Below are 26,209 nucleotides of genomic sequence, written 5' to 3'. Positions count from 1 at the left end.
CCGCTGTGAATAACTGACATAAAATGTCTTAAACGCTTGACTTCACTTAAAATGCTGTATTCCTCAGTGCATTGAATCATGTAAGATGTTTCAAAATGTAGGCTTATATCCTTTTGAAAACATGTCACCACATCTTCACTGCTACCAGATGCAATGCAGCGAAACTAGATTGCTTCAATACTGAGTCAACACAGCATAAAATAAAGTGTTCCCATTACAATGCAAAAAGTAGACGTTTGATGTCATTTATGATTATAATAACAGGAATATTCTTGTTTCGTTGAGTCACTCACTTACAATGACAGACTTTTTTAAAGTCAGGGCGGAGCTTGATTTTGTCCATGGGGAATTGATTGGATGGTTGTGGTTTGCTATTGCTGGATCCCATGTGAGTGACAGGTTGCCCCGCCCTCATTATTATGATTATTATTATTAATAATAATAATATTTTTTTATTATATTATTTTATTAGGCTATTATTACAATTATAATTAACAATAATTATTATTTTAAATGCAATTTCATAATGATGATCTTGTGCACGGAAAAATGATTTATGATGAATACTGCAATATTCCAAAAAATGATTTAATGATTTTCATGATTTTATAATATATTATAATATTTTTTTCTGATATATTTTTGTCAATTTATTTGAGCTTTTTGACATTTCACTAAAACAATATTTTGAGGTTTATTTCTTAAGTAACTACATAGCTTTTTTTTTTTTTTTTTACGCTTGCTGGCCAGAGATTAATGATTTAGGGAGCTTTCTTGCGTCGTGATTATCGTGTAGGTGTTCCTGCGTCGTCCACACACCCATACAGCCGCTCACTGACATAAACATGATACCCGAGCTGATAAAAATACGGAAGTGATTCAATAATAATGTATTAACAGTGAAGTGAACATGCATGATGTGAAGGCTCGGCGGGAGGTGATGAAGGCGGTCATGTGACGCGGCTCTCGTGAAGGTGCGGGGTAAAGGTGACACACACACAGTCAGACAGAAGAGCGCAGGACTTCATACACCTCTCTCCTACCGACAAACAAAAATAATGTCCATTAGCAGGAAAAACTGGTCTGCTTTGTCAACGTAAGTAGATTTAAATATATATTAAGCGTTAATTTAGTTTTATCCAGTTAGTGGTTTTGCGGTTTCCAAAAAAAAAAAAAAAAATGTGTCTGTACAGGTTGCAGAAGCAGGTGTCCATGGATGTTTAACTTACAACTATCATAACTATCACTGTAATTTTATTTACTATGTTTTTTTTTGTTTGTTTTTTTGTTTTTCATTTTTAAGAAAAAAATAATAATGAAAACCCCACCGAAACGTAAGTATAGTAACTTGTAAAAGAATAAACACCGAGTTTCCTTTCCCAGAAATATAGTTGGCTACTGTAGCACCCACGGCAGCACTTCCAATGTAATATACATTTACAGTCATCTTGATATATGTAGCAAGTCATGTGCATGTTGGATGACAATTTTATGACTAAAATAAAAACTGAAAGTAATTAGTCTGGACTGGACATGGACTGTTTGTGATGATGCAGGTTGTGTTTATTTTGACAGCTAATGCATTCATATCCAGACTAAAGGTAGTGAGTATCTTGGAACCAAATCAGAGCTTGAAAAACCTGTTATTGCACAATGAAACACTGTTTTCAAACTGAAATACAATAGTCCACCTCTGGGATATATCATCATGACCTTTGATCGTAATGCATCTTCTCATATTTTCAAAAAGACTGCCGGATGGATTTCAGTCGTCAGTAGCTCAGAACGTCATTTCCAATTCATTCAGTTTGCCTGAATAGAGTTTTAAATAAGTCAGATGAAAATTTTTTTTTTTTTTAAATAAAAATCTATCAATCAATCAATCAATCAATCAATCAATCAGTCTGTCTATCTATCTATTATCTGTCTGTCTATCCATCTATCATCTGTCTATCTATCTATCTATCTATCTATCTATCTATAATCTGTCTGTCTATCTATCTATCGATCATCTGTCTGTCTGTCTGTCTGTCATCAGCATCAATAGTCACAGAAAAGTGGAATGAAAAATCATGTATGTTTAGATATGTAGGGAAAATCTGATTGGTTAGTGCTAGAATATAATAATTCTATGCTTAATATTAATGCATGTTAAATGTGTGCTGTGTTTGATCTTCAGGCTGGCTCGACAGTGGACTGTGGAGGATGACGAAGAGGTGGAGAGAGAGAAGAGGAGGAAGACCAGGGAGTCTACAACAGACACGGATGAAAGTCCCACTGAAGAGACTGAACCACAAACCAGTAGGTGCGAGAACAATAAAAGGACAGAAATTACACCGAAAACACAACTTTAGGCAACTTTCATTTACAGTGCATTTATGCGTTCTACTGTGTGTCCACTTCAACTTGCCTAAGAACTGTAATCAGCTTTAAACTGATAAGACTCTGATATACAGTATATCAAACTAAATGCAAATTTTATGTTAAATATTTGCATGAAGCAATTGACCTTACAGAACACAGGGATGAGCGCTTCAGAAAACTATAGATAAAGGTTTATGGTATCATAAATGTGAACATGATTATGATCTACATGTAATGTTGTAATTTGGTCTCATAATACCATACATGAACACTGTCCATGTTTATGTAGAAAAGCAGTTTGCCCAAAGTAAGTCTTGTCTGAGAAACAAGTCTACAAGTATATTCTCATGTAACAGAATCTCTCCCAGTGGCTTAAAAGAGTGATGAATCTATCAAAGTACTTGTATGGAAAAAAAGATCATGTAAATTTAATAATGCTGTGTTTAGACAAGTCTGCATACCCTTGTGAAAAAGAAGTGCGCTTAATTGTATTGAATGCCTTAACCTCTTAATCTTAAACCCAGTACGAATGCATGGAAATAAATGTGAAAAAGACAAAATTACATTATATAAACACACACTTACGTAATGTTTCCAGTGTTAGCGGGCCTGCTGATGATGGCGACTCCGGTGGCGGTGTGGTCCAGCTGCAGATGGACTTTGTGGAGATGTTGCGAGTCCGTGATGAACGCCGGAGGATGAGGCACGTTGAAACGCTGAGGAAGAATAAGGAGGAAGAGGAGGGGGGCAGCCTGGACGCGGAGCCCCATGTGGAGCTGCTGGGGGAAACGGAGGACGAGGAACTCCAGAAGAACATCCAGCATCTCGTGGAGACCTTCATGTCACCAGAACCTCCCACCAACTCCAGAGACACAGAGACACAGGAGAAGGTAGGAAAACACTAGAGAAGTGATTCTCAACCTTTTTGATTCTAAGGTCCCCAATTGTCCACAACAAAATTCGAAAGCCAGGCACTCCTAATTTCTGTGAATTAAACTTCAGAATTCCAGATGTTTTAAGAGTTGGATGTTCTTCAAGGTTCCCAGTCTTTTAAACCAATGAATTTACATGACTTTTCCAGTTGATCATGATTTACTGTTTATAGATTTACGAATATTTTTTTTGAAATGTAAAAGAACAGGCACACTGCTATTTCTGCCTCCAAAGAAGTTTAACAAATCACATTGTTTCAACCACATCCGGTCTTCGTCAGGCAAAGAAAACAACAAACATCAACAACCTTTATATCAACGTGAAAAAGTTGTTGATATTCGTATACATTTCAACGTATTATAGTCTAATATACTATTTTTACAGTTTTCATTTGATCGAGCACCTGCTGAAGTGATGTTTGGATACTATTTTGAATTCATAAAAATATATTTTACAATTTCTACCTGATAAAATATTTCAGAACATAATTTTAAAAAAAAGTTCTAGGATTTTATAAATTGGTATGACATTTCCAGGTTTGGAATTCACTCTTCTGAAGTACAATCACACTTTAAAATTAGGCTACCTTATATATCCATTTTTCCCATGATTGTGAGAACCTTGCTCCTTCACAGAAACCAAAAAAATAGTTGTTGTGGAGTCCCTCCAGCGTTTTTTTTTTTTTTTAGTTGCCAGCTAGCACCAGCATTTTCGATCATTTTCACAAAACCTTCATGGCCCCCAGAATATTTTGTTGTATGAATATCTGAACATACAATAGCGTCAGCTTCTGTGTCTTCAGCAAGCGCTCTAAGTGAATCTATGTCCCTGATGTTTTAGTCTGTCTTAGAATTTGCTAGGCAGGAGATTTCACCCATAAATATATATTTTGAAAAAACTTTATAATGGCGAGCGAACAACATTTCAATAGTGTGTTCATCCCTACCCAATCTACATCACGGGCGGGGATACACACGTGTTGTTCGTTTGGGATACACGTGTGTTGTTCGTTTGGGATCGCAGCACGGGCTGAATATGAGCATTGTTGTGAGACAGTTGAGAACGCTGTGCTCCCGCCGATCGCTCTTTGAGGAGGGTGACTCGGCTCGCGTTCCTCGCGTCCCGCTTCTGCCGAGGCAGAGCGGCGGCTCAAGTCATGGGCTTTACAAATGGATCTGGCAGAGGTGTTAGAGACGGGCTTTGCCCTTTCTCTGCTTTCACCTGCCCAGGTCCAGTGTCTCATCTTGGGGTCGGAAGCACGCTTTGCGTTTACTTCCACCCCGAATGAGGCACCAGTACTGCAATTATCCAGTTCTGAGGAGCTGAATGTTGTAGTTATCGAAACAGACTCGCCACTTCATGTGAAGCAAACAGCCTTTTGAATCGTGTGTCCCTCCCTGCCCTCACTACATTACATTACGTTAAAGTGTTTGTTTGGGGGCGGTGCATGCACATCAATGTGGGCTGACAGTTTCAGCCCAAGGTCTGTGGCAGGACCATCATCTCTCATGGTATATCAACTGTCTAGAAATGTTGGCGGTGTTCCAGGCTCTGAAACACTTCCTCCCAGACCTGAGGGGCCATCATGTGCTTGTTCGGTCAGACAACACATCAGTGGTCTCCTATATAAACCATCAGGGGGGTCTGCGATTGCGCCCCTTATACAAGCTGGCTCACCAGATCCTCCTGTTGACCCAGGGGAAGCTACTTTCATTGAGAGCGATATATATCCCAGGGTACATAAATCAGGGGGCAGACATCCTGTCGAGGCAGGGGCCGAGGCCCGGGGAGTGGAGACTCCACCCCAAGGTGGTGGAGCTCCTTTTGGAGAACTTCGGGTCGAGCCGAGGCCGACCTGTTCACATCCCAAGAGACCACACATTGTCCACTGTGGTTCTCACTCAGCCATCCAGCCCCTCTGGGGTTGGACGCCATGGTGCACACATGGCCGAGGTCACATCTGTACGCATTTGTATTTGTATTTATTAAGCACAGATAAACACAACAGCAGTTGAACCATAGTGCTGTACAAATAAGATAAAACAATGAAAGGAAACAAACAAAAAATAAAAGGAAACAATACAAAATAAAATCAGCAAAGTTAACATACAAAGTTTAAAAAGCCAAAGTAAAAAAAATAAGATTTCAATTTTGATTTAAACTCATTAACAGAATTTGACGTTTTCACTGATAAGGGGAGACTGTTCCATAGCCTAGGCCCCACTATTGCAAATGCACGATCACCTCTTGCCATTAACTGTGATCTAGGCTGAGACAAAGAGCAGTTTTTTGTGGACCTGAGACCTGATTTCCCCCGAATGTTCTGCTCCCAGGAGTTCTGGGAAGGGTTCGCCAGGATGGGGTCAGTCTACTGCTAGTAGCCCCGTTCTGGCCACCCCGAATATGTTTGTGGACCTAGTGTCTCTCCTCGACGGCTCTCCTCTGGAGATTCTGATCAGGAGGGACTTACTCTCTTAGGCGAGTGGGTCGATCCTTCACCCCCGCCCAGAACTGTGGAAACTGTGGGCTTGGCCTCTGAGGGGGCCCAGCTCATAAGTTCTGGTCTCTCAACTGAGGTTGTTGAGACCATTCTCCACTCCAGAGCTCCGTCCACAAGGAAACTGTATGCCTTGAAGTGGACACCTTTCACTTCCTGGTGTGGAGAGCACCAGCTGGACCCGGTTAACTGCCCAGTGGGTGCAGTGCTGGAGTTCCTGCAAGAGCATCTCTCCGCAGGGTTAACCCCCTTCACACTGAAGGTGTACGTGGCGGCACTAGCTGCTTACCACGTCCCTTTGAGTGGAGTATCTTTGGGGAGACACCCACTAATAACTTGTTTCCTTTGTGGCACTTTGAGGCTGAGGCCAGCAGTCCGCACGAGGGTGCCGACATGGGACTTGGCTGTTGTACTAGAAGATGCTTACGTCCACAGAACTGTGGAGAAAGTCTGAACACTGTTTGTTTGCTTTGGGGTACCCACAAAGGGGTGCCCAGCATCTAAGCAGAGGATGAGCAAGTGGGTGGCCGAGGGCATCTCACTTGCTTATGAGTTGGCCAGTCAGCCTTTACCTTTGGCTGTACGGGCTCACTCCTCTAGGAGTATGGCTGCACCAATCCAGGGGCGCAGGTGCTTTCGCCTAGATGTGCACATTGATTTCACACAGACGGACACTCGCTCTTACGTATGTAACCCTAGTTCCCTGAAGAGGGAACGAGATGCTGCGTCACCCTGCCATACTCCCGGCATGCCCGTGATCGACTTGCTGATGCTTATCAAGCTGACGCTGTTTGGTTCAGGTGTGCTTTATGGTTTCCTGGTCGATGACGTCACATGACGTTCCGTCACGCCATTGGACTGGTTTCATATGTGCTTCATGACGCAATCACGCAGAGGCGTTCCCACAGTGTTTTGACGCAGCGTCTCGGTCACTCTTCAGGGAACTAGGGTTACATACGTAACCGAGACATTATGAACTCCTGGTTACCTGGATTTTCAATGGATGGACAAAAAAATAAAAGCAAATATCTGGATATGTATTTTGAAGATTAACCAAAAACAGGTTTGGAACAACATGGGGATGAGTAAATGATGACAGAATTTTTGGCTGAATTTTGACAGAATATATCCTTACATCAGAGTCTGATGTAAGGATATATTCTGTCAAAATTCAGCCAAAAGTTCTGAATTTAGTAGATGGACTCAATGACCAGTGACATTGAGCATTTTAAATCTATCACTATTACCACTGGGCTTCGTACGGTTTGGTGTTTGTTGGTAAAACAAATACTTTGCCATTAGCAGGCAGCAATTATGAATAACTTTAACTTTTTATTTAAATAAACCAACTAAAAGTTTAGAATGTTTTGGCATAGCATATTCTTTGCAAAGGCTTGCAACCTGAACTGGGATCTTGTTTTTTGATAGGGTTATGCATCAGTTCTCACAGCAGGGGAATATTAATGTTGCAAATGACATTGTAGCACTACCCATTAGGTTCTATATATAGTAGGCCAGTGGCAATGAAATAGTCATGTTGTATCAAGCTGATGGAAGTCAACGAGTCATCAACGTCTCATTATGTTCAAAAGTTCAGAAAAGAAAAGTTCAAATGAACTTGTTTCGCAATGGATTAATAATAAAATCCCTGTCTCCGCTATCCACTCAGAGTCTGTAAGTTGTCACTTCCACACAGTGTACATCTGACAGGTTTCATCATGTGGCTAGGGGTCAGAGGTCATCTGCTTGCTTTGAAGCTGTCTCCTGTTATACCACCTGTGGAGTGTGTACTTAATCATCTACAGGATTAACAGAAAGAGCTGTGGGAGGCCCAGTTTCCCTTACACACACCTACAGGACCAAGACATGAGAGAACATTAAGTCATTTGACCCACTTCTGAAGTGTGCTGTGAGAGATTTAAAAACAAAGATGAGTTCTCAGCCAACAACATGTAATGCTCAAGGACTATTGAAGTTTCGGTAGCACTATAGTTTACAGTCCTGTTTCACATGTTCATACTATATACGTATTGTAGTAAATACAAAAACTGGGTAATAACTAGTTACTAACTCTGAAACTACCCTAAACATAACCTTAACCCATGTAGTTACCTTATATTAACAGTACTTTCTTGGTACATGTAAGTAAAGTGCTACAGAAGTTTTAATTAAAAGACGTTAATTTTAATGAAACCGCAGTCTTTCACTGTGAATTATGAATTCTAGCTTGATTTATCTTCTTATGTTAGTATAAAGCAATGTTAACAGCATCTACCAAAAAATAGCAATTTTAACCAATAGTTGTAAAGATTTCAGTGATCTCAATACAAATGTGCTTGAATGTGAAACTAAGAGATGTTCTCAGTAATTGGTTGTCAATTTACTGGGGGGTATGCAAAGCACTACTTACTACTTACTATAAGGTATAAGTGTGACACTGTCACACCCATCATACATATTAGGTACACTAATGTTTAATTGTGATCATTAAGTATCGTCATTGTCAATTATGTTTTTTTTGTAGTGTCGAGTTGAGTTTCAGTTGTCCTTATCTTAACCCTAGCCCTTGAGTTATCCTAACCATAGCCCTTAGCCCTAATAAGGTGAATAATAACCTTGCCACTTTGTCATTGCTATCAACTCCGACTCACTCAGGGCTCGACATTAAGCCTTTTCATGTGCTTGTCCTTTGGACAAGTAAATCTGTCATTCACTTGTCCGAGTAAAAAAGTTGCTTGTCCGGAATTTTTTTGGTGTGTGTGTGTGCTGTAAATATAATTTATTCTGAAGAAATATCCTCATCTGTGTTCAATCAGCACTGTTGAGGCTCGCGCAGCCTCTCGAGAAGTCCAAACAAATGTAAACTCAGTTTAAACTTAACAACATACTGCCAGTGCCACAATTCAAAATGTGTTTTAATATTTTTAACATATGATACAGTTTAGCAACCTCACACGACGAGTGCACGGCAAATTTTGGGGAACAACCTCCTTCCCTCAGTTAGAGCATTGAAGATGGGTCGAGGCTGGGTCTTCCAACATGACAATGACCCGAAGCACACAGCCAGGATAACCAAGGAGTGGCTCTGTAAGAAGCATATCAAGGTTCTGGTGTGGCCTAGCCAGTCTCCAGACCTAAACCCAATAGAGAATCTTTGGAGGGAGCTCAAACTCCGTGTTTCTCAGCGACAGCCCAGAAACCTGACTGATCTAGAGAAGATCTGTGTGGAGGAGTGGGCCAAAATCCCTCCTGCAGTGTGTGCAAACCTGGTGAAAAACTACAGGAAACGTTTGACCTCTGTAATTGCAAACAAAGGCTACTGTACCAAATATTAACATTGATTTTCTCAGGTGTTCAAATACTTATTTGCAGCTGTATCATACAAATAAATAGTTAAAAAATCATACATTGTGATTTCTGGATTTTTTTTTTTAGATTATGTCTCTCACAGTGGACATGCACCTACGATGACAATTTCAGACCCCTCCATGATTTCTAAGTGGGAGAACTTGCAAAATAGCAGGGTGTTCAAATACTTATTTTCCTCACTGTATATTGAGGTGGTGATGAAAAATTTACTACCAGGTCAAATTGCGTTTGTTACCTTTTACTACCTTTCAAGGGCCTTAATTTTGGTCGATTCTTTTTACTACCTTTTACTACTTTTTACTACCGCGCGGGCACCCTGTATAAAAGCCAAGTTATAAGATATGTGTTTAAGATCACACATAAGTTATAAACTCACATAATGAGATAAATGATGTGATGCTGCACAATAATTGCAAATAAACGTTTGTGTGCCTAACAACATCACTCAATAACAAATTCTTCTTCATCTTGACACATTCCCAACACAAAGTAATCCTGCACACTATCTAGCGTGGTGTGGCGACACAATATTAACACAATTCTGCCATCGCATCATTTTCGGTTAAATACTCAATGGCATTTTTGTCTTTTTGCAGCAAGAAAATGGAGACACGAACCAAGATGCAGCATCAAAAAACTCCCAAGCTCCCTCAAAAGCATCCCGAAAGTTTGTGAGGTACTTACATTTCTTTTATGTTATACATTTTTGAATTAGAGTGAGATGTTGGTTGGACTCACTGTCATGTAAACCCAGCTCTTTTATCATTTCTGTCACTGATGACATTAATGTTTGTAGTTCTGCTGATTGCCATCATGAAAGCCCTGCTCAAATTGATGATTCTGTTCTCTTTGATCAGCTCTCTCTCCGTCTCCTTTGATAAGAGTCCCACATCACCCTCAGCAACCAGCAGACTGGTTTCTCCTCTGAGCCCCAGGTCTCCGCCCCCTCAGTCTCCAGGGGCGGAGCCACCAGTAAGCCCCGCCCACTCAGGCTCTGTGAGCCCCGCATCCAGCGGAGACACAGCGGTGAGACAGACACAGACTCCCACAGACGGCACAGCTGTTTTGTTTAGTGTCGTTTCCCTGCAAAACATACTGTGATGATACCATGGTACAATGATAGTCATACCATGATACCAATGCCATTTATATGGAACTTCAAAGAATAGCATAGTATTACCATGGTACATCTGAAGTAGAATGATATCAGGGCTCCCTCTTGAGGAACACTGACGCTATGACATTTACTGTAATGGCTGTAATGCACCTGTGGCCAACAGAAGCAGCAGATTTTCACAGATATGATAAATGAGCAAGGGGATCAACGAGGAAACACTCATCCTTGTGAAAAAGAAGTGCACTATGTCTATAAATCTATACATTTATCTTAAATTTATATACTTTTAAAAACTGCACTTGCAGATAACATAATATTAATGACATAAAAGGCAATTTAAATGCATTTAAAGAGAATTTACTGTCATGACACTTTGTAATAATGTCAAATTAAAAGTTTTACTTTAAAGCACATTTTTAAATCATAGTTTTAATATTTTTGTCATGCTTTAAAAATGTAATTATTTTGATGTGTTGACTAATTAATTATTAATTTATAATTGAATTATATTACATTTAAATTAAATATATTTTAAATGTACTAAATTGCAACTTTATTACAAATGTGTAATTACAAATACATTTAAATATAGCATTAGTGTATATTTTAGAAGAACAATAGTATACAATAGAAGTAATTATTAAATTACATATAAAGGTGTACAGTACATAAGTGGGTTGAAAAAGTGCTCTAATTGCATTTAATATACATTTTAATATAATTATTTTTTATTGAATTGTTATAACATGTAATTAAGTGTCTGTAAACATCACATTCAAAAGTATATTCTTTTTAAAGTGTATTATTTCTGTAATAAGAACACAATAAGGGCACTGAGTTGTCATTTCTCTTCCATTTATTATTTACAACCACATTCAGCTGAATTAACTGCAGAATAATTTAGGCCAATTCTAGAGATTATTTATCATTTATTTGTTGATGATATTTGTGTAAAACATTATGCATTCTCTTACTAGCTCATTTTGTTTGCATGTATGCACAGAGACATGAAAATGGGTCACCGAGCAATTTCGAGCCAGCTGCGAAACCTGCGTTCACACGGCAGAGCTCCAGAACGATGTCCTTCAGGGTAAAGCCCTCATTTTACTATATAAATACATCCGAGATAATTAAGCATGAGAGTAAATATATTTCACACAGTGCCAACATTTGCATTGCATATGGATAGGATAGCAAGCCTGTCAAATTTTCTTGTGTCAATAATAAACTTTAAGTGCTACGTCATGTACTTCATAAATACAGCGAGGACATTCATACACCTGCTTTTCATTATTTATGCCATGTGCTGTGAGGGAGGACTCATTTGTTAAATATTTGACTAACTGAACAAAGAGCAGATAAGACAGTACTGCTTTGTGCCTCACTGTCATAATCTGTTTCAGATGATGAAGAAGAAGGAGGAAGACAACATGCCGTTACAGAGAAGGTACTGTACTGATCAACACACACTGAGATTGATTCAAATGTGCATTTGGCTTTAACTTAATTTTGTTTTATGCATTTCCCTTGCACTTGTAGTGTATCTCAAATTTTTACAGTATATTTGAAAAAATAAACTGTACTTGCAGATAATATATTGTAATATTAATGAAATAAAAGGCCACTTGACTGTTAAGTCACTTAAGTACACGTTTGAAAAGTGCACTTTGTAATAATGTCAAATTAAAAGTTTTACTTTTTAGTACATTTACAGTAAATCATTGTTTTAATATTATTTTGTCGTGCTTTAAAGAAGTGCACTTATTTTGATTACTAAAGCACATGTAAAGTACTTGATTATAATAGTCTGTAGTCTGTTATTTGATATTACATTTAAAGTTAATATATTTTAAATGTACTAAACTGCAACTTCAGCATTACAATTGTGTTAAATGTTTTTCAATACATGACATAAGTTTCTTTGTTAATGTCAGTTAATAAAAATCCAGCTGTTCATTGAATGTTCATGTTGGTTCACAGTGCATTAATTAATGTTAACAAATACAACCTTTGATTTTAATAACGTATTGGTAAATGTTGAAATTAATATTAATAACTGCTGTAGGCATTTAACTAATGCTAACTAATGAACCGTGTTGTAAAGTGTTATCCATACAATTAAGTGTCCAAAAACATTACATTTAATTTGCGTTTAATTAATATATTATTTTTTAAGTATACTATTTCCATAACAAGTACTCTTTTTAAAAGTTTGGTAAAATTTACTTCTTTTTCACAAGGGTATAGCTAAATTTAAGCAACTAACTAGAATACAAATTTGTACCATGAACAAAGAATATTCTTGAGTGTGAACTGAATCTAATGTTTTCTGACACTTAATTGCAAAAGGGAAATATATTAATGTACAGTGCATGTCAAAAGTTTGGAAACATAGTCTTTTATGGTGTTTGAGTGACACATGCATGTTCCTATTGTTGATACGCAAAGTAATTTAACGGTATGAAGATTTATTTTGACCAAAAAAATATATAAATGTACAGATGTTGGCATGTAATTATATCACGTTCCACTTCACAGGTTACTGTTTGTATTTGAAGAACATGCTAACTCATTCTATACATGTACAGACTGTGATTAAATGTGATTGAATTCATGCATTAAAAACAATGATTAAATGCAATTATCTGAACTTTAGAGTGCTTTATCTGCTTATTTAAAAAAAAAAAATAGATAGTTGTGCCCACTAAAACAGTTACAATACATCTTAATTCTGCATTTTATGTACTAGTAATGACCTTCAGAAAATATTACTTTCTGAATACGGTAGCTTTTTAAAATAAATCATATATGTTAACATTAGTTCATAAGTATTTGAATTAAGCTTCTACAAATCTGTACTGACTTCCCTTCTTTTCTTTTTCCCTTCAATCTAACCCACAGTGCCAGTGTGCGGATAGCAGCAAAGACCATTGAGTCCAATAAGGTAAAGCTATCAAAGACATATTTACTGTAAAGCTACAGTATATAGTCACACAAACACATCTTCAGTCCAGACTCAATCCCATATCGATGAACTCAAGCTTATTCTGGATGTTTCTGGCCCACAGAGCGCCAACCAAGAGGAGGGACAGCAGACCCCATTTCAGAGGAAGTGAGTGTGTCTGTATTACTGCATGTATAGTCTGTGTTGTAGCTGCAGTAAAATAAGGGTGTGATGAATGAAATGCTGTCTGTGCTGTTTCAAAAGCTCCCGACAAAGATTATCATCTCGCACCATTCAGGAGAAAATGGAACGACTGGCTCAAGCCTCACAGGTCTGAATCTCATCACAGCTTCATCTGAAATTACAAAACAGTTGCCACTTTTCCACACTTTGTACAATTTTTTTTTTTTTTTTTGCGAGAATATTTTTGATAAACCTATCTTAACTGAAAATGAACTTAGCATGAAAAGTTGCTATTTTAAATGCATCAAATGTCTTAAATTTGTTTTTTATTTGATAGATTTTGTCTATTTAATTTGAATATTTATATAAAAAAAAAAAAAACGGTTTTTAAACAGTATCTATTCATGTCTCAAATGTTGCTAATATGGTTGCAATTAATAAATAAATGGAGAAAATGAGCAAATAAAACGTTAAAATCAAATTTATAATAAAATGCTAAGCACCTCATTTCATTGACCAGTTGTTGAAAGAGTTTCAGGCCTTTTTTTGTGAACAGTGCCAGATATCGATGAATGAAGACAAAGAAATCACGCTTAAGGAATGGATTTTGATTTTGTTGCTCTTTCCGACTTTCAGAAATGGGAAATCTCCAAATCTCCAACAGTTCCTAAGACTGTGGGATTAGTGGACGAGGTGTCAAGGAAGAGGGAGCTGTTTGAGAAAGAACAGGAGGGATCAGATAAAAGCCATGTGCTCTCCAAACAGGTGATGACCATTTCACTGTCAGAAAAAAAACTAACACATTTAAGCTCATCTTAACTGATCGTTCAGTCATTTGTTAATATCATTTACTTTGTTTCAGGAATTTCGCAATTTTTCTTCAGGAATCTCTGATCGAATTAATCGCTGGGTTCAGAAGCAATCATTTACTGTGTCATCATCTCATAGTCCTTCGGTAAGTGCTGCATTATGGAGCATTATCAAATACAATATTCATTTTTGAATATATTTTAAAATGTAATTTATTCCTGTGATCAAAGTTGAATTTTCAGCATCATTACTCCAGTCTTCAGTCACATTATCCTTCAAAAATCATTCTAATATGCTGATCTGATGGTCAAAAAATGTTTTATTATTATCAATGTTGAAAAAAGCTGTGCTGTTTTATATACAGTCATACCTGTTCAACTGCTAGTTAATGCAAATATGTCTAATCAGCCAATCACATAACAGCAGCTGAACTGCATTTAGGCATGTAGACATGTAGACAGTCTGCTGAAGCTCAAACTGAGCATCAGAATGAGGAAGAAAGGTGATTTAAGTGACTTTGAATGTGGCCTGGTTGTTGGTGCCAGACGGGCTGGTCTGAGTATTTCAGAAACTGTTGATCTACTGGGATTTTCACACACAACCATCTCTAGGGTTTAAAGAGAATGGTCTGAAATGAGAAAATGTCCAGTGAGCGGCAGTTCTGTGGGTGAAAATGCCTTGTTGATGCCAGATATCAGAGGAGAATGACCAGACTGGTTCAGCTGATGGAAAGACAACAGTAACTCAAAAACTTGTTACAACCAAGGTCTGCAGAAGAGCATCTCTGAACACGTCAAAGCTTGAAGCAGAAGAGCTACAGCAGCAGAACACACACCGGTGACACTCCCGTCAGATGAGAACAGCAAACTGAGGCTACAATTCACACAGGCTCACCAATAGAAGATTGGAAAAAATGTTTCCTGGTCTGATGAGTCTCGAGTTCTGCTGTGAGTTTGGCATGAAAGCATGGATTCATCCTGCCTTGTATCAGCGGTTCAGGCTTCTGCTGCTGGTGTAATGGTGTGTTGGATATTTTCTTGGCTCACTCAGTACCAACTGAACATCGTTTTCACCGCCATTGATGGGAATTTTTTCACTGTTATCCGGTAGGGGGCGCTATTACACATCTTCTGAAAGAGTACAGAATCTCCTGATCAAAACACATGCGAAGAAGATGCAGAAACAAACAATAGCATATGAGAGCAGATGCATATATAAAATAACACGATCATCAACATTAAACATATAAATCAAAACTACTGAATGAAATGTCGACCCAGGACGAGCTCTAGGACTGTGAAGCTTTGGGGTGTTGATGCACTCGATCTAATCCATCTATGTTTTGACAAAGACTTTGACAAAAACATGAATTCCTCAGCTTTTTGTTCAAATGTTGCTTTATTTAATGAAACTTACCCACATTCAAGTGTTGATAAAAAAGAATGCATGAAGCTAGAATACAACTTTTTTCAAAGCTCAGATCATCTCAAACTGGTTTCTTGAACATGATAGTGAGTTTACTAAACTCAAACGGCCTCCACAGTCACCAGATCTCAATCCAATAGAGCAGCTTTGGGATGTGCTGGAACAGGAGATTCACATCATGGATGAGCAGCCGACAAATCTGCAGAAACTGCCTGATGCTTTCATGACAACATGGACCAAAATCTCTGAGGAATGTTTCCAGCATCTTGAAGAATTCAGGCAGTTCTGAAGGCAAAAGAGTGATCATAAAAAAAATAAAAAAAATTACATACATACATACACACATACACACACACACACACACACACACACACACACAGACACACACACACACAGACACACACACACACACACACACACACACACACAGACACACACACACACACACACAGACACACACACACACACACACACACATACATACATACACACACACACACACACACACACACAGTGCCCTCCACAATTATTAGCACCCCTGTTTAAGATGTGGTCGAGGACTTCTAAAAATTCTCCTTTTTTTTTTAAACAACATAGAACCCAAACGCAAAAAAAAAGAGAAAAATCCAACCTTTTATTTAAGTACATTACTTTGGTGGTAAAAAAAAAAATAAAAAAAATAAAAAAATAAAAAATCACACATTTAGAAAAAAAAAATTGATGTTAATACAACTTACAACTTTTGCCAACAAGACAGCACTTAATCTCCTCCTATAACATTTCACAAGATTGGAGAACACCGAGAGAGGGATCTTTGACCATTCTTCTTTGCACAATCTTTCTAGATCATCCAGTGTCCTGGGTCCTCTTATGCTCGCCCCACAGGTTTTCGATTGGGTTGAGGTCTGGGGACTGAGATGGCCATGGGAGGACCTTGAGTTTGTGACTGCTGAACCATTTTTGTGTAGATTTTGCCACATGTTTTGGATCATTATCCTGCTGAAAGACCCAGTGACGACCCATCTTCAGCTTTCTGGCAGAGGCCATCAGGTTTTTATTTAAAATGTCCTGGTAGTTCAAAGCGTTCATAATGCCACACACCCTAACAAGGTTCCCAGGGCCTTTGGAAGAGAAACAGGCCCACAGCATCACAGATCCTCCACCATACTTCACGGTGGGCATTTCGGCATACTCATCTTTTGTTTTACGCCAGACCCACTTAGAGTGTTTGTTGCCAAAAAGCTCAATCTTAGTCTCATCTGACCAAAGCACACGGTCCCAGTTGAAGTCCCAGTGCCGCTTAGCAAACTCCAGACGTTTACGTTTGTGAGTGTTAGTGAGAAAAGGCTTTTTTCTTGCATGCCTCCCAAACAGCTTGTTGGCATGTAGAGAGCGTCTGATGGTTGTTTTGGAGACTTTGTGACCCCAAGATGCCACTCTTTGATGCAATTCTGTGACAGTGAGCTTAGGACTTTTTTTTACTTCTCTTACCATCCTCCTCACTGTGCGTTGTGGCAAGATAAACTTGGGACCTCTTCCAGCCTTGTTTGTGTTTTAAACTTCTTAATGATTCCTCTGACTGTAGATACGGGCAAGTTAAGGCGAGTGGCTATTTTCTTGTAGCCATTGCCTGACTTATGAAGGTCGACACACATCTGCCTTACTTGAATGGTGTGTTCTCTTGTCTTTGCCATGTTGACAAATGGGTAAGAGAATTAGGCCTCTGTGTCACATCATATTTATACCCCAGGGAAACAGGAAGTCATGAATTACTAATTAAAAGTTCCTAGATACCCTGACCAACTTTAGCAACTACAGAAAAATATATTTAAAAAAAAAATCAATTAAATTTTTCAGCGGAATTGTTAGGGGTGCCAATAATTGTGGGACACATGATTTAAAGTTTTTTTTTTTTTTTCTAAATGTGTGATTTTTTTTTTTTTTACCACCAAAGTAATGTACTTAAATGAAAGGTTGGATTTTTCTCTTTTTTTGCATTTGGGTTCTATGTTGTTTAAAAAAAAAGGAGAATTTTTAGAAGTCCACGACCACATCTTAAACAGGGGTGCTAATAATTGTGGAGGGCACTATATATATATATATATATATATATATATATATATATATATATACTTTTTTTTTTTTTTTTTTTGTGAACCTTTTCTTGATGTATGATTTCCTGGAAGGTTCCTCTTCTACACTAGATCACTGAACACTGTTCTTCTCTGGTCTTCGGCTTGGTGGCAGTATTACACTTTCACTGAGCAATTTCATACACTTAGTTGACCTTGTTAGTCATCACACAAATATGTGTCATGTATCTTATGAATGTGGAATGATTTGCACCTAGGAAATAATTATACATCATAACGACACAAGGCCAAACATGTCCTCAAACAACCTTTTTCATCACGCCTAAAGATCTACTGTAAACAGTGCAAGTTCAGGTGGAGAACATGCGTTAATTAAAACAGTATTTGAACAGTTATAAAACAGTTTTCTTCGCTGTCTTTGTTGCAGTCAACTAGATTTTTCACAAAGAAAAGAACAATAAACAAAAAGAAGCCTATTTTTAGGAACATTAAGAATTATTGCAATTATTTACAAATCTGTTTGCTCAATAGTCATGAAAATAACATTGCAATGCAAAAAACAACAACAACAACAAAAAACGTAATGGCCCTAAAACAGGTTTAATTTCTCATGCAAAATATATTTTCATATTTCTTTTTATTTTGAGGCAACTCACCGAATCAGATTGCAGACTAAGTCTATGCCGTTGATGGCTTGTTCTGCCACATTGATGTTTCAACTTTGTAATGCTGAAAACTCTGGCCAAACTTGACTTGACTGAATGAGTTATAAGCTTAAAATATGGACTGGTTTCTCTCATAACTCAATAATTGTCACATTCCCGTTAGTTTGGACTCATTATGTTTTGTCATCACCTGTCTTCGTCACTCATCTGTTGTCACGGACACTAATTACATTCAACTGCACTCATCAGTCACCATCATTAACACCTGTATATATGTTCAGTTCTGTTTCAGCCCAGTGTCCGGTATTGTCTATGTTAAGTGTGTTGTTATCTGTTTGCCTTTCTGTTGGATCTTTAGAGAATAAACCTTTTGAATTGAATCGTATACGTCTTCCTCATCCGTCTGCCAGCAACCACCCGTGACACTAATAATATATCCTGATATTTTTGTCACTTTTGTTCTTGCTCAGGATCTGAGACATGTGAACATCTCCATTAAGAAAAGTCTGTTTGAAAGAGAAGAACAGGACCACAAGTGACATTCTCATGGCTTAAGGCGAGTGAGGCGATTGTTTGTCTCTAAACAAACATATAGAAGTATAAATGTGAACATTGCTAGTAATTTTTTCTGCATTTCAGGTTTCATGAGATTCATCTGATGATGTGTCTCCGCAGATTTTGAAGGAAGCACGATCGACTCTTTCAGACAGTCAGTACCAAGGATTGTCTATAAACTCCTGTCCTTCTGCTTCTTTACATTGGTTAATTCCTCAGCACTTTTTACTGATTTACATTATTTGGGTAAATTCAAGGCTTACATAACTGGTTGTATCATTGAGAATGTGTGTACTGATGGATTGTGCAACTACTGTATTACAGGGTCTTTATAGACAGAAATTGAACATCACAAGCTCTATTTTTTTGTGTTGGTGCCAGACACTCCACTCCCTCTAACTTGATATATGCGCTGTCGATAAGTAAGTTATTAGGAGAAAGAGGCATAATCTCTGACCCCTGATCTCAGCCATAACTCATAACTGTCCAAGGTACAACTGTCATATCACAACTGTCATAACTGTCTGTTTCAATGAACTTTCTAATATGAGCTTAATGATTCATGTTTAATAAAGCTGATTTATGCTCTCGCTGCTGTTGTTTCAACTTGCCGCAGATTAAAGTCACAATATGGAAATGTAATTTAATGACTGAGTGGAGACATGCCTGTCAAGCCCTTTGCTAACTGACTTCAATCCATTCCAACTCAACCAAGCCTACATTTCCTTTTCTTTTTACTTTGGGAAAAACTGAAAGACCTGTCATGTAATTATCTTTTCTGCCCGGAAGGGTTATCTTGTAGATGAATAAAATTTTTATACCAGTGGTTATGTCATCTCATGTTTTCAGTAATGACATGCTATAGAAATATTTGCAATTCGATGCTTAATAATGATTAAATGATGCAGGCCAGAGAGAATTTGATTTTGTGTAAATTTTAAATGTATTTTATTATTAATGGTTACACTTAAGTTTAGGGTCCAATTCTCTTAACATAAATGAACATAAAGGTCCTAAAACAGGACAGAACATAAATGATTTCTTCTCTGATGTAGATAAGTTTGTTCACTCTGTTATTTTTTTATCAGAAGACTGTTGGAGTTGATGAACTTTGTGAGAAGAAGCGTTTTCGTTTGAAAAAGCTTCTTACCACTATCAGAAAAAGTAAAGCAATGACTAAGAGAAAGAATAAATCAAAAAAATTGTAAACCATGTATTACACAGTCAAGTCAAGTCAAGTTTATTTATATAGCGCTTTTCACAATACAGATTGTATCAAAGCAGCTTCACAGTATTAAATTAAAATAATACATCAATGTTTGTTTCTAGTGGAAAATGTCCACGTTTGGTAATGCTGATCAATAGTATTGTTGATTGATTAATTAAATTAAATATCCCCAACTGAGCAAGCCAAAGGCAACAGTGGCAAGGAACCGAAAAACTCCATCAGGTGACATAATGGAGAAAAAAAAAAACTTGGGAGAACCCAGGCTCAGTCGGGGGCCAGTTCTCCTCTGGCGTTTATGAACTAGAGGTTGGATTTAACTGTAAGATTCATTCATTCATTCATTTCATTTATTATACAGGAAAAGTTAAAAGTAACAGTTAAGTCACCGTCAAACGGGCCTGGCTCAGTTTAAGCAACTGGTTTACAGCAGGTTCCTGTTCTGCAGCAACATAAAACAATGAACAAGCTCAGTACATTTTTACAAGACATAGACATAGACTGAACAGAGTACCGACCAATATAACAATAAAATGCATGAAGACAAATCTATAAACAAATTAGTGTGTGCAAGTATGACTATCCCGGAGAAATAGTTTATATGTTTTTTTAAAAAGTATGATAGAAGATAATGTTCGAATGTGATAGGGAATGTCATTCCAAATTTTGGTGTAAGTATAGAAAAAGGATCTCTTACCAAAATTATTTTTGTAAGACGGAACTGGGATAAGTTCCTGAGAGACTGACCTAGTGAGACGTTGTGGTCTCATCTTGTGTGTCGGAAGAAGCTCTGTGAGTGCTGGTGAAGTGCTGTTTAGAATCTGAGAATAAAATGTAATGGCATGACAATTTACATAGTTCTGGAAAGTCAAAGCTTTTGTATGTGTTAGGGCATTGCAATGATGAGACCATCTTGGGAGGTTACTATGAATCTTGAGTGCTCTGTAGTATAGTCGTGCTATCGGTTCGGTGATTTCTTTTGTAGTGAGAGACCATATTGGCAAACAATAAGACATTGTTGAGAACACAATAGCATGTAGGTAAGTTTCAGAGATTGAGGAAGAGAGATACGACCTTATCTTATTATAAACATAGAGTTTCTGATTCAGCTTTTTTGTTAATTTGGAAATATGCTCTTTGTGTGTCATCCAATCTTTTATATCTTTAACACACTCTGTCAAATTGGATAATTTAGCGTTTTCATCTGGCCGTGATGAAATGAAATTTGAGTGTCATCAGCATAACAATGGAAACTAATTCCATGTTTCCTTATAATATTTCCAAGTGGCAGCATATATATTGAGAATAACAGAAGGCCTAACACAGATCCCTGCGGCACTCCATAGTTTACTGGAGTTATGATCGATTTTTCTCCATTTAAATAGACAAAATGGTAGCGGTCAGATAAGTACAGTATGATCTAAACCAACTTAATGCTTGTCCTTGAACACCAGTATAATTTTGTAGTCGATCTAAGAGTATTGTGTGATCTATAGTATCGAACGCAGCACTAAGATCAAGTAAAACTAGTATTGAGATACAGCCTTGGTCAGATGCTAAAAGTAAGTCATTTGTAATTTTAACGAGCGCAGTTTCAGTGCTATGATGCGGCCTGAATCCAGACTGAAACTTTTCATAGATGTCATTTTCTTGCAAGAAAGAGCCCAGTTGAGCGGACACCACTTTTTCTAGTATTTTAGACATAAAAGGAAGATTTGAAATGGGTCTATAATTTGCTAGATTATGTGGGTCTAATTGTGGTTTCTTAATGAGAGGTTTTATAACTGCCAGTTTAAATGTTCTTGGAACATGACCTAAAGATAAAGATGAGTTAATAATATTGAGGAGAGGCTCTTCCACTATAGGTAACACTTCCTTCATTAGTTTAGTTGGTATAGGATCTAATAAACATGTTGTTGTTTTAGATGAAATTATAACTTTATTTAACTCTTTTTGTTCTATAGTTGTAAAGCACTGTAATTGTTCTTGCGTCGTGATAATTGAGGCTGAATTATAAGGCGCGATTGAGGATTGAACGTTTACAATTGTGGTACAACAGTGTCTTTTCTTTGCTTTTCTATCATGCTTTGTTCTTTATTTCCCATCTTAATTTTGTATATGGAGGCTTTGAGGATAGGCTCTTTAAATATTAATGGTGTAAAGCGTGCTACAGTCTATGAAGTAATTGAGCAAAAAAAGCTTGATATCGTCTTTCTCCAAGAAACTCATAGTGACTTGATGAATGAAGTTGAGTGGAATTTGTGGTGGAAATGGCATAAAATACTCAGTCATGGTACAAATTTAAGTAGAGGTGTGGGCATCTTTTTTTCTTCAAAAATAAGGGCGGATATTATAAGTATAGAGGAACCAGTGAAGGGTCGATTGTTGGTGGTTAAAGCTCAAGTTCAAGAGATGCTTGTTTTTCTGATAAATATTTATGCACCAACTGTGGGACAGGAGTGCCTACATTTTTTAGATATACTTAGTGAGAGTCTTAAAAAGTGTCTTAGTGAAGGATGTGTTGTTATTGGTGGAGATTGGAATTGCGCTATTAATTTTACTATAGATCGTAATACTGAGGAACCTCATATACAGTACTCAAGTGCATTGTCAAAACTCATTAAAGATTTCCAGCTCTTGGATATGTGGAGAATTACAGTATACATGGATTAAGGCTTTTAATAATCGAGTTAGTCCTGCCCGACTAGATAGATTCTATGTGTCAAAATCTTTTAACAGTACAGTAATTGAGTGTTGCATTTGTCCTGTGGGTTTTTCTGATCATCATTTAATTATTATGACAATGAACATGTCAAATACACCTAGAAAATCTGTTTACTGGCATTTTAATGTAAAATTGCTGCGGGATGCTGCGCTTTGTGAAAATTTGGTTTTCTTTTGGGATGATTGGAAAAAGGAAAAGAGTTTGTTTGAAAACTTGAAACAGTGGTGGGATGTAGGTAAGGCTCAAATAAAAAAAATTCTGTCAGCAGTATACAGCTAACTGTAGTAGTAGAATAAAGAATGTGATTGAAAAGCAAATTAATTTAATGGAATTGCAGTTGGTTGATGCACACAATTCTATATTGTACAATGATTTGCAAACAAAAAAGAGAGAGCTTGGTCTAGTCTTAAATGAGAAAGTTAAAGGAGCTTTGATAAGGTCCCGTTTCATGTCATTAGCAGAAATGGATGCCCCAACTTCTTTCTTCTTTAATCTGGAATATAAGGTGGCTTAACAAAAACAAATGCCATGTTTTAAACTCCCTGATGGGAGGATAACGTCTAAGACTGTAGAAATGAGAACCCATGCTGTGGATTTCTATTCAAGCCTTTATGCTGCAGAGAACTGTGAAAATAGTGACTGTATGACACAGCTTCTTCAGGGTCTTCCTCAGCTGGACTGGTTCTAAAACTGTCTTGGATGCTGGTATAACATTTGAGGAAGTTACGGCTGCTGTGGGACAAATTAATTCAGGACGATCCCCTGGAATAGATGGACTGCCAGCAGACTTTTATAAAAGTTTTTGGAACTGCATTGGACACGATTATTTTGATGTTTTATGTGAATCCATAAGAGAAGGTGTTTTACCAGCTTCCTGTCAATATGCGGTCTTATCACTGTTACCCAAAAAGGGTGATTTAGCCCTTTTAAAGAACTGGCGTCCTGTTGCCCTTCTTACAACAGAATATAAAATATTCTCAAAATGTCTGGCAAATACTGTAGATTAAAACATTTTTTGGGTTTGGTTGTAAACAAGGATCAGTCATATTGCATTCCAAAACGGTCCATTATGGATAATTTGTTTTTAGTGCGAGACATTGTGGATATTTGTAATGATTTCAATGTGAATGTTGGGTTAATTGCTTTGGATCAAGAAAAGGCTTTTGATCGTGTGGATCACAAATATCTTTTTAATGTATTGAAGGTTTTTGGTTTTGGCGAAACATTTTTAAATTTGATACAGTTGTTATATAATGGTGCATCATGTATGGTGAAGATAGGGGGCACTTTGAGTTGGCCAATTCCTATTTTAAGGGGTATTAGGCAAGGCTGTCCATTGTCTGGTCAACTATACAGTTTAGCAATTGAGCCGCTGCTTTTTAGACTTTGAGAAAGACTGTCAGGTTTTAATGCGCCTGGTCTTTCTTTAGACTCAAGAATGTATCTCTCTGCCTATGCTGATGATATTACAGTTTTTGTAAACAATGCTGAAGATATTAACTGTCTATATGAGGTACTCAGTCTTTATGAGAAAGCTTCATCAGCTAAAGTGAACTGGGCAAAAAGTGAAGCTTTTTGGGCTGGTAAAGGATGGCGGCACATGTGTTTCACGTTGTTTTCGTCTCTGTGTGTTGTGATTACCTTGTTTAGTTTGTTTTGAGATGGCTGTTTTATGATTTTATGGTGAAACTGGGGCTATTTGGAAGGAAAAAAAAAGAAAAAAAAACTATAACAACAGTCTCATAACTACACAACTATGTGGCCTATCAGGCTGTTCTACCTATGGGGTAGCATCATGTTATCATCACAGATGGCAGACAAATCGGAGGATAGCGACGGACTGGGTGCTTTGATGTGGATCACTGCGCCATGTACGGTGGATTTTTTCCATTCGGATGTGGCTCCATTTGGATCAAACCACTGGAATACAGCAGCGCGTCCTGCAGAATTGTGTCAATCTGACAATCGGCGGTTGCAGCACGTGCAGTGGTGTAGAGGAACAATGAATGCACGGCAGTTTGTTTCTTTGGCTGCTTGCAGACAAGGACGGAGATTTGCTCCAGTTAAGAAACCCTTGTTGATTCTACTGCTTCTTCTATCAGGTAACATTCACCCCAATCCAGGCCCTGATCTGGCACAGCTTGAAACCCCAGAAGATTTAAAAAACAGCAGTGGACTAAGTTTCATTCATTTAAATGTGCACAGTTTAATTAATAAAATTGATGCAGTTCGTGTCTGGGCAAATTCGACTCATTGCGACGTTATGGTTTTGTCAGAAACGTGGCTGAAGTCATCGATTACAAATAATATGATTAACATTGACGGATACAACATTTATAGGACAGATCCCACCAGTAAAGGAGGGGGAGTTGCGATCTATGTCAAAACGGCATTGAACTGCACTTGGATTGATTCGATCAGTAAACCAAAGTGTTTTGAATTGTCTGTAATTAAGTTACATCTTCCTAACGGTGTGGATTTTACAGTAATGGGATGCTATCGTCCACCATCGGCATCTCACGAAGCTTTAATACTGCTGTCGGACTATCTGAAAATGTCTTCAGACAATGACTTTATATTACTGGGAGACTTAAACTGGGACTGGTTATCGAAAACTTCAAACGCTTTTAAGGACTTCTGTGATGGCCTAAATATTTCGCAATTAATCAACTATCCAACTCGGTTGAATTTAAAACATGGAAAAGTCTACTCTGCTTGATGTTATTCTTACAAATTCTCCACAAAAGTATTCTTCAGTTGGAATATTTAGTAATGATGTTAGTGACCATTGTACAGTAGCCTGTGTTAGAAATTGTAAACTTCCTAAATATAAACCCAAGTTCATTTTTAGAAGAAACTATAAACATTTTAGCGAGCAAGCTTTTTTTACACGATTTGTACAATAGTGATGTGTTCCATGTCTGTGAAATGGCAGATGTTGATCTGGCATGTGTCACATTCACCGTCTGTCATCGTCCTGTCTTCACTACACTTCCCAGAATCCTGTCTTCATCACCTTCACCTGCTCCTCATCACCATCATTATCATCATCACCGTCACCTGTTGTCCTGTCATTATCTCTGTGTATTTAAGTTCCTGGTCTTCACTCATCATTGTCGGTTATTGTTTGTGCACTAGCACTCTGTTCAGTTTGTTTTACCATTTAAATAAAACCGCTGTTATTTGTAATTCGAATTCATTCATTCATTCATTCATTCATTCATTCATTCATTCATTCATTCATTCATTCATTCATCCATTCATCCATCCATTCATCCATCCATCCATCCATCCATCAACCAAC

At 37.6% G+C, this 26,209-nt stretch overlaps 1 protein-coding gene across 2 annotated transcripts; it reads left to right on the top strand.

Annotated features, from left to right (window-relative positions):
- The first annotated feature begins 929 nt into the window (after nt 1-929).
- lad1 (ladinin) lies at nt 930-19,781 on the top strand. Of its 2 annotated transcripts, none has more exons than XM_084099126.1 (14): nt 930-1,096; nt 2,180-2,305; nt 2,963-3,254; nt 9,760-9,839; nt 10,021-10,189; nt 11,284-11,370; nt 11,684-11,727; nt 13,182-13,224; nt 13,349-13,392; nt 13,489-13,555; nt 14,044-14,172; nt 14,270-14,362; nt 18,871-18,956; nt 19,040-19,781. In XM_084099126.1, the coding sequence occupies exons 1-13, from the start codon at nt 1,059-1,061 to the stop codon at nt 18,937-18,939; spliced, it is 1,281 nt and encodes a 426-aa protein (XP_083955252.1). In that variant the 5' UTR covers nt 930-1,058; the 3' UTR covers nt 18,940-18,956; nt 19,040-19,781. The 2 variants fall into 2 exon arrangements, with proteins under 2 accessions (XP_083955252.1, XP_083955253.1); XM_084099127.1 differs by having other exon boundaries at nt 1,049-1,096; nt 2,180-2,301.
- The last annotated feature ends 6,428 nt before the right edge of the window (nt 19,782-26,209 follow it).

This window comes from Abramis brama, assembly GCF_963993115.1.
Source record: "Abramis brama genome assembly, chromosome: 22".
NCBI classification, from domain to species: Eukaryota; Metazoa; Chordata; class Actinopteri; order Cypriniformes; family Leuciscidae; genus Abramis; species Abramis brama.
This window is presented reverse-complemented; position numbering and strand designations above follow the sequence as displayed.